This window comes from Astatotilapia calliptera, chromosome 3 (assembly GCF_900246225.1).
Source record: "Astatotilapia calliptera chromosome 3, fAstCal1.2, whole genome shotgun sequence".
NCBI lineage: Eukaryota > Metazoa > Chordata > Actinopteri > Cichliformes > Cichlidae > Astatotilapia > Astatotilapia calliptera.
The window spans coordinates 19984950-19994918 of NC_039304.1; the positions used below are offsets into that span (position 1 = coordinate 19984950).

A 9969-nucleotide genomic window follows, 5' to 3' on the forward strand; every position below is an offset into this window, starting at 1 on the left:
ATTATTATGATGTTTATTAAATGTTGAGTATGTAGTTGTGTAGAGACGGTCTCGCTGGCGTTATCCTCTGTGGAGTTTTGCGTTATGAATGACGACACAGCATGTCTGGTAAAAAGGTGTTCCGGCCTTGTTGGGGGATACAAGCCGCCGTTTAAAATGCGTTAAGTCGAACGCACCACTCACACGCAGTGTAACGGTCGCGATGTTCCGCCTTCAATATAAAAGCCGTTAAACTAACGCTTTCAACACGGAGGCTATCAAATCCGATTTTGTGGCGTTGTAAACTACAAAATTGCACTTTAAACGTTACTCGAAAGCATTGTTTCGTATCTGGGACAAACCCATGCTACAAAGGAGCTCCTGTTATCCTCTTGCTTGAGTAAAACATAACACGTATCTGGAGAGGTTTATTTAGAAAAAAACGTAACCGGAACTAGCTTGGTCGCGCTTTCGTTAGCCTGACGACATTGTGGGCGAAGGGGGAGGTAAGTAATTATTTAGGGGGAAGAAAGAAAGAAACAAAGTTGTCGACTGTGCAGTGCTCACGGGGAGGGATTTTTATTTATCACGAGCGGCTCTTTTAGTCCTGCACCGGCCTGCTGGGGGTTGATTCGAGTGTAACGGCGCGCCGGTTTTCCCCTCAGTTCCTGCTGTCCTCCCAAACTTCCCCGCTGCTTTCCTACCGAGTCCCGAACAGGATTTCTCTTTTGAAAACGGGAATGATAAAAGGAGTCGAGCACAGGCGGATGGACGGAGGAGTGTAAAGCCAGTGCGGTGTGTGCGCTTTCCGTTGGCTCGCTTACAACTAAAATACGCCTTTTCTGTCATTATTTTCCCTCCTCCGAGTAACTTTCCCCCCTGAGATGAATGGCAGAAGTCGGGTGAGTCGACTATCTGCGAACAAGCGGATTTCTGCTTTTCTCGTCTACACTGGACCCACATGAAGAGGTGATAGCCTGCATCCTGCTGAACCTCTCTCTCCCTCGCTCTCTCTCTCTCCCCCCGCTTTGTGCTTCGTTAAGAGGAAATTCAAACCCCAGACTGGAGGAGATCCGCGATAGCAGCCCGAGACTTGGCTCGAGTGTATTTAAGTCTTCTTTTTAAAAACTTTAAACAGAGACCATGCAGCTGTGGAGCCACATGAGGGTCCACAAAGGAGGCCCTCTGCGATCATAGGTCCACGCAGAAGTCTCCTGGATGTCTGTCTCTCCCGTTTCCTGGCTGGATTGAATTGTGTTAGTAATTTTTTTTGTACTCCAATGGATTCTTCCTCACCACAGCCTACCTGTACCTGTGGATTTACCACATGAGGGCAGCCAGGTGACTCACAGGACTCAAGTCATGTAACCACCCTGTAATGTCTTAAAAGTTTTTATTTATCTGCTCTTTTTTTGTATTTATTGTATCTGTATAGAAGGGGTCCTGCTTTTGTTTTTCTTTTGTAGCTTTGAACTAGATTCCAGGCCAGTTTTTTAATTTCTTGTTACAGATTTTATTGTAGCCGTCACAAGGGAATAACTGTAGATTTCAGTCTTTGTTCTGCTGTACGTCCACTCACACTGTATTTGAGTGCAGTACTCTGTAACATTTAAAAAAACAGAGAGAGGGGGGAGTTGCTGTAAGACTTGACTTTGCCCAGGCAGGTGTGTGTGTGAGAGGGAGCACAGGAAGGCTTAATCATGGACAGGCCGATAAGCAAGCTGCTGGAGAAGCTGAAGCTAACGGACTCGGGGAGTGTGAAATTCAACGTGTCGAAGAAAAAGCACGACTCCTCCAGCAACTCCAATAACAGCAACGCCAACACCGGCGTCCCTGTGGGCGGCAGCGGAGGAGGGGGCAGCGTTCTGCCGCTGGCTCCCAGCTCTGCAGCTGCCTCGCCCGCAAGACCTGGCCAGTTCCCGCTTGCCTCGGCAACCACAAGTGATCCATGTGTGCCAGCAAGTGGGAGAGGAGGAGGAGGCGGCACAGGAGGAGCAGGAGGAATGGGGTTGACTTCCTCTCAGCTCCTCACCACACCATCTACTTCCTCCACAGTGGGCACCATCCCCCCAGATGTTGAGCAACCACCTCACCCCTCTACCTTGGCACCGCTGAGGCGTCCTTCCTCTCAGCAGCGGGCTTCCTGCTACCTGGGTGAAGGTGTAGATTCCCACCTTAGGCGTGAGTCCGGCCTGAGTCCCGAGTGCGACCCCATGGGAGCGTTCGGCTCCAAGGTGTCCCTCAATCAACGTCGATACTCATTGGAGCTTCAGCAGCTGGTCCAACGACAGCAGCTCCTGTCCCAGCCGCCTCCACTCTCCGTCCCGCCACCATACCCTGCTGCATCGGGATATGGATCGGCGCCCAGAGGCGGCGGAGGCGGCTTGGCTGAGCCCGGCTACCTCTCTGAGCCTGAGCGGCACAAACGCCTGTCTCTCCAGGAAACCCTGTTCTACAAGCGGCTGAGCACAGGCAACGATCTGTGGGAGAGCACCCGGCCGGCATCCCTCTCTCATCCACCACATCGCCCATCTGATATGAGCGGAGGAGGTGTAGGAGGTGGAGGCCTCTTTTACCCGCCAGGGCCAACCCTGAGTCCGTGCTCATCCTTCAGCTTCCAGGAGTCTGTGCTGGTCAGCCCCAGGTCCAGCTTTGCCTCCAGCACGGCCAGCGGAGGAGGAGGAGGGAGTCCCATGGGGAGCCGCTGCAGCAGCAACCGGACCAGTGGCATCAGTCTCGGCTACGACTTGCGCTATTCTGCATCCGGAGGCCTCCCTACCCAGCAGCAGTCCCCATCTGTGCCGACCGGAGGCTCTGCAACTGGATACGGAGTCCCGGGCAGGGCCGGAGTGACCTCCGTAGAGGCCTGGACTCAGTACCTGGAGGCAGGGATACGTTCAGGTGTGTACGATAGCCGTCACTCCTATCCGCCTGCGGTTGGGAGTCCCGCAGCAACGTGTTATCAGACAGCTCCAGATTGGTGGGAAGAGCAGCAAGCGGGCGTACGAGGCAAAGATCCAGGCACGATGGGAGAGAGGGCCCGATACTCAGACCTGCCCGGCACCCGATACCAGGAAGAGCTGACCCGACTTCTGCTGAGAGATGCTGCGCTGGAGGGCGATGGGCTGCTGGAGGGCCTGATGCTGAAGGAGCAGGCTCTCAGCCTCACGCCTCACGCCAAATCGGGCGTCACGCCAGCAGGAGGGCTGGCCAAACCTCAGGAGGAGCCAGGAGCCTTGCCTGGGAGAGAAGCAACAGAAAACCGGCAGGAGTTCTTTGGTGAGATCCTTATTTTTTTTTTAAAAATTTTATAAATTTATTTTGCAAAACAAAAAGTAAAAGAAGCAAATCAGTGGGACTGGATGGAGATGGGCAGCTGTGTTTAACTTTAAAAACAGTAAAATCACATCCCTAACCCGAGCCAGCAGACTCACTGCTCATCCGTCCCCACGGCGTCCGCCCCTCACTGTGTTATTACTGTTGTCCTCACCGCCTGGTGTCGGATCACAGGTTTCTCTCTAAATGAAAGGGTTGTATGGATGGATGGACAGATTAATAGTTGAAAGAGTGTGTATGGATAGGTGGATGGTGCCACAGAACCTGCAGAGACATGCAGGGTCATAACACACAAAGCATTAAAGGAGTGGAGAAGGGGAGGGGGGAGGAGGGGAAAGAAAAAAAAAACATCAGCCAGGCTTCAGAAACCGAGATGCAGACAAGTAGACGTGTTTGACCGGAGAGAGGAAAGAAAATCAGTGCGCTAAAAGTTACGCACGGTTGTCAGCTGATGTTTGCACATCTTGCCAATTTGCCACAGTGGTGGTGCGCACAGAGGGCTAATGCAGCGGATCTGCACGCCGATTAAAGTGCAAAATTCTGCTGTAACACTCAGACATAAATTACATGGTTCCATATAAACACAGCTCCAGCCATTACTGAGTCACACAAGATTAGGGCTCCAGTTCTCTCAGTGTGCCAGTGTGTGTGTGTGTGCGCGAGCGTGTGTGTGTTAGGATGGCTAGATGAATGTGCGTATGTCTCTGTGTGTATATTGTTTCTTTGTGGCAGGGTGTGTCCCCCCCCCCCTTTGAGTGACTTCAGGCCACAGTAACGCAGTGTGTGTGTGAGTCATGTGTATATGTGTGTGTGTGTGTAATGCTGCCTTGGCGTGTGCAGGGGTGGTGTGCTGTAGCCTGTTTTTCAGCTCAGGTATGTGTGCCTGGAGGGGACATACAATACTGTATTCCTCTCAGCCATTAGCGAGGAATCAGAAGCTCTGAGCCGTGAAGACAGACGCCCTGAGCTCAGCTCGGCAGCACACACCTGTGTTCAGGTGTAAAGCTGAACAAAATTAAAAAAAAATAAACGCAGTAATAATGAAAAAAGAAAGTAAAAATGGAAGAAGAGGAACATAAACTGAACAGATGTCGATTTATAGCTTTTAAGCTTCACTGTTTCACGCTCATTTTGTACATGCTCAGAGTTTCCAGCATGGAGGGCGGCATGTGTGCGAGTGTGTGAGCCAAAAGTTCAGGCTGCTATAAATGCGTTTCAGCGAGTGTTATTTTATTTTAATAGGATGTGGCTCAGAGCATAGAAAGCTTCTGTTTGTCAGGGGCAGTCAATCAGAAAAAAGCAGGAAGAGGATGAACTGAGGGGCCACACAGACCCAGTATAAGATAAGTAAGGATTATTTTGCGCTGTGACTCATGCAAAGCTGCTCTAGTAGAGTCCTATAATTAAAACAAAATGGAAATAAGAATAACCGGTCCACCTTAAATACCTTATATTGTCTCATGATGTGAAAAGAACAAGGTGTAGTCACACAAATGTAGTCATGCGATGTGTCTATTGATTAGTTTTAAGTCATGAAAGGAGAGCAGATGTAGTTCAAAGTGTGACATTTGTCATTTTCTTTGGTATCAACTTGACTTTTGTGCCCCTAGTGAGCTTTATTTTGAAAAACCCTTTGTTTTTAAACCCTAAGTTCAGTCTTCTCTTTTCGTTCTTTTCAGTGAGTAATGTCAACCCCGCTTTCTTTCCATCTCTTTCTATATGCAGCCGTTTTCATACATTATATTTAAAGTTTCGGCTCTTTGGTTTTTGGCTTTGGCACCGGCTCATGCCTCTTCCTAAATATCGGAGGGATTGTCCAAGCTCGCAGAAGCAGGGTGTAGGAATTCTTGATTTGTGTGGCACTCCCTGAGCCACATTAGAAAGGAGAAGGGGGGGAAAAAGCTCAGACCAACCCTTAAATTGATCACAGAAAGAGTGATGCGCAGGCCACCACATTTCTGCTTTACATATGATTGTGGAATGAGGTTGGAGACAAACAGGCTCATTTTTGAAGCTTTTTCACAGAAGTAAAACTGATTACTTGCATTTCTTTTTTTGTAGGTCCATTTTGCTTGGTTATCTTCAGTATTTCAGCCCCCAAAAATGCCACCAAGTTTCTTGTTTCTTAGCCACTGGCCAGCAATTTAAGGAAAGCTGCACAAGCGTTAATTTCTATTAATTTTGTTGTTGCTTGCTTTGTAGTTTTGGCCCCCAGCATGGTAGGGGGAGGGAAAAATGGCTATGATGTTAAGTCTCCAAATTGCTCTTAATGTGGGGGGTTTAAGTTTAAATTTAAAGGTCTCGGTCTCCAAACTCCAGAAGAAAGAATCGTCTATGTTCTGGAAAAGCTGCCAAGAAGTCAGATCCGGCGGAGTTTCCCTTTAATAACAGAGAGGCTCGGCAGACACTCATGAGTGGATGAGCAAACAGGCTGGCATGGGTAACGAGGTTTTAACTGTGTGAAAATCCCCTAGGTGGTGCGAACGAGAGGATTTACAAGTGTTGACACTTTGTGTGGAGTTGGATTTCAGACACATTCTCCAGGAATGCGTCGTAAACAGAGCGCTGAGAGCCCCCGCCGAGCCATTGCTCCCGACTAAATGCGAGTTTGTGTCCCGGCAGGAACCTGCGTGAAGTGTGGGAAAGGAGTGTACGGGGCGGATAACGCCTGCCAGGCTCTGGAAAACCTCTATCACACTCGCTGCTTCACCTGCGTGTCCTGCGGTGAGTACGGCTTCCCCCCACCCACGCACACAGACACACACACACCTGACCAAACACAGCAATGATGATCAGGCTTAATGATGAATTTGTGCCACCGCCACACCTTCTGCAAACGCCCTCTTCGAAGCATTTACCACAAAAATGTGGAGATTTAATTATGCTGAGTCACCTCTGCCCCCATCTGCAGGACGCACCCTGAGAAACAAGGACTTCTACAATGTCAACGGCTCTGTGTACTGTAAAGAGGATTATATGGTAAGAGTCGAGGCCGAGGCTTGTTTTGTCATCCGCCTCTCTCACACACAAACACACTCAGACGTGCTCGGAGTCGGTTTGGGGGGAATCGAGGTTGCGATATTAGTAATCTCTTTGTTTTAATTACAGTTTTCGGGATTCCAGGCGGCTGCGGAGAAGTGTAGCGTGTGTGGCCACCTTATTCTCGAACAGGTGAGGGCTCTGTGTGAGTGTGTGAGAACCAGCACACCAAATACCTCCCAAACATTTGGAAGAACTCAGAAGAAACGCTCTAATCTTTAATCTTCCTTTTAGTTATTTACATCCAACGTTTCCCATAATGTTTTCGAAGAATCCCTCGGAGAGTAGAGAAATTCAGTGACGTCCTTCTGTTGGCTGCTCGTTGGTTTCCCACGACAGATTTTCACTGGAATGTTTGCCTTGGGTTTTTGATAAAGGGAAAAAAATGGCTCTGCAGTGATTATCTTAAAACTTTTCACCATATTTGAACCACATAATACCCATAATATAAATAGCAGGCTGTCACTGTGTCTGTGATCCACAAGCATTATTTTCTGCATCAGTGGCTCGAAAACTTGTTGGTGCAACAGTGTTGAGAGGGGAAAATGCATTCCTGCTGGACTTGGGAGTTTAATTGGAAACACTGCTGCTTAAAGTATAACATTCAAGTTAATAAAGTTTATTCTTTTGTCTCCTGTTGAACGCTGTCTGGTCTCTGCTGGATTACTGATTGAAAGTGGAGGATGTTGGCAGGACAGTGTGGTAATGCTAAACCTGTTATTACCTGAGTCTGATGCTCTTTTTGGCTTTATGGGAAGTCCCCCCTCCCCCTTTACTTTTTAAATATGGCACCAAATCACTCGAGACTTTAATGCATTACAGAAAGAAAACCAGTAATCATTTATGTGCAAGGGATTGACAACAATGGGGACAAAAAACCTCACTTTTAACTGGAAACTGTCCCCAAGTAGCTAGAAAATGTAACTTGAGGGTAAACAGAAGAGCCACGGTGCAAAGGGAGCTGGAGTAGAGGGCTGTGACAGGATGTCATCATTAATGGCTGTACTGTTTAGCTGGCTGTGTGAGTCTTTGACTGGTGGGGGGAAAAATCACTGCTATTTGAAAATACTCAGAACAGCTTCAAGGTTTGTATTCTTTTATTTGTTTTTTGAGCAACCAGATTGTAAGTTCTGGTCAGAGACATGTTTTCTTTTGATGCCATTATACTCAAGATGAGGGAGATATCGTCAAAGCTGGGCAGCCTACATCAGATCTGATGTAGTCTGTTTTGATGTAATCTGCTTTCTTTGGAGGAGAAAGAAACGGAAGACTAGAAAAAGTAAAACCTAACAAAATTTTCTCTGTTCCTTTTATGCTCCTACACACACACACACATCCTTCACAATAGCCAACCACTCCCTTGCAGTTGGTGGATCCTTATCCAGCCTTTGATATTTTTATTTTTGAACTTAAATCTTAGATCTGGTTGTTCTCACCCTCAGATCCTGCAGGCTCTTGGGAACTCGTACCATCCCGGTTGTTTCCGCTGTGTGGTGTGCTCCAAGGCTCTGGATGGGGTGCCTTTCACCGTTGACCAGCACAGCAAAATTTACTGCGTTGCAGACTACAACAAGTGAGTATTGTACCCGAGCACAAAACGGTCAGACTGGAGCCTTTGCTGGACAAATCCTGGTCCCTGGGCCTTATGTTTGACACTCCTGCTATAAGAGCTTCAGCTGTTCTGTACTGAAGATGTTATGAAGTTTGCACATTTAACATTTTGCAGAATGTGCTGCTGCTTAAAAATAACCGCTCCTGTGTCTCACTGCAGGACTTTTGCCCCGAAGTGCGCTGCCTGTTTACAACCCATCTTGCCTACTGAGGTGAGTAACGCTGACCTATCTCGTACTGTTCCTCTTCCTACCATTTAAGCTCCCATCTGGTTAAGCCTTCCCTCCTAGAAGGCCCCATCTGCTCTGATTGGTCAGCTGGCCTGGTTAAAAAATGAGCTGTGGCTTGCACTCATGAACTGTGAGTGTAGACACTGCCCTCTAAAAGCTGCTGTGTCACAACACTTCGGATTCAGCGGTGTATGTTTGAACCAGAATCTGTCCCACAGCAACGAATTAGCATGACTGTGTTCATAATTTACTTTGTTTTGGGCAGTTTTCCAAACTTTACACAGCAGTGTGACACAGAACAGGCAGGAAAGTACTGGAAATGTGGCTCTGCTGACCTCTGTTTGCTGTTTCAGGGCAGTGAAGACATCCTCAGGGTCGTGTCTATGAACAAAGACTACCACTTTGAGTGCTACCACTGTGAGGTAAGTGACGACTTAACGTTTCTGACTTCGTTTTGAAGCGAACCCACAGCTGACCTCGCCCCGTCTCCTCTCTTCCACCCTCAGGAGTGCGGCAAGCAGCTCTCCGATAAGCCCGGCTCGCAGTGCTTCCCTCTGGACTCCCACCTCCTCTGCCACTCGTGCCATGTGAACAGAGTGTGCGCCACACATAACGTCCCCCCTCACAACACACACTGATCGGCTTCTATGCAGCTGTAGATTTATTTTTATGTAAAAGCTGGTCTTAATATGCTGTCCATCCCCCTCCCATTCGCTCTTTCTTTACAACAAACCTGCTGAGATTGAGATGTTTTCACACTTCACCTTTATTTTGTCTGACTTGGATCAGTTTCTGATTGCCACATGTACTGCCTGCTGTACTTCTTGTACTATTACTGTACAACAGTTAAAAGGGAACAGGAAAACTACTGCTTTTTTAATTCTTTACCCTAATGTGGCTACTGTTTGCTGTAGAGAAATGAGGGATTTTTTTTGTTTTTGTACATACATTATTGCTATCAGAAGTTTTGCACTTAAATTTGACTTTACTGTAAGAGATTTGTTACGTGAATCTGTACAAGTTGGAAAACACATTACTGTAATGATTATGTTGTAATAAATATTTTCTCTGCTCACACAGATTGTGTAGCTAGGTCAAAATTCAAAGAGGAGTCATCGTGCTTTCTTGTTTCGTGTCTGTTTTGGCTGCTGCCTGTCGGGGTCACCACAGTGGATCATCTGCCTCCATCTCTAATATCCTGAACCTCCTCTGAGATATTCTTTTTGCATCCTTTGTCCCATATGTCCACTCTCTGCACGTCTAAACCATCTTAAGCATGTCTCTATAATAACTTTGTCTCCAAACTGCTCACCCCTCCAGTCCATTCTGCTCACTACCAGTGAAAATGTTAACACCTCCACTGACCATACATCATAGCAGGTCTCATTACAATCTTGTAAACCTTGTCACAAATCACCGGACACTCCTCTACACCCACTCCACCTGTCTTGTGCACTGTCCATAGCTTTGAACGATTGACTCCAGGTATTTAAACTCACTCCCTCTACAGGTGTTAACTTGTACAATTACAATGTCATCTGCAGTTAAGAGTCCACAGACACTCCTGCCTGACCTCTCAAAGCAAATATCACATCTGTATAGCTCCTTTTAAATATGAAGCCACACTACTAATCACCGATCATCACCTCAGTCTTATTTAAACATGACCAAAAGGTTCAAGTAATGAAGGCACGGTTATATTCAAGAAAAAATCCCCATGAACCAAAACCCCTGGCTTCAGACTGCTCTTAATTCATTTTCTGCTCTTAGTTAT

General features: G+C 47.3%; 1 protein-coding gene across 1 annotated transcript; it reads left to right on the top strand.

Moving 5' to 3' along the window:
- Positions 1-184: 184 nt before the first annotated feature.
- Positions 185-9301, top strand: ajuba (ajuba LIM protein). The gene is made up of 8 exons (XM_026162230.1): positions 185-3258; positions 5938-6039; positions 6227-6294; positions 6424-6486; positions 7797-7927; positions 8126-8177; positions 8549-8617; positions 8702-9301. Exons 1-8 carry the CDS (start codon positions 1680-1682, stop codon positions 8831-8833), a joined length of 2196 nt encoding a protein of 731 aa, XP_026018015.1. The 5' UTR covers positions 185-1679; the 3' UTR covers positions 8834-9301.
- Positions 9302-9969: the final 668 nt, after the last annotated feature.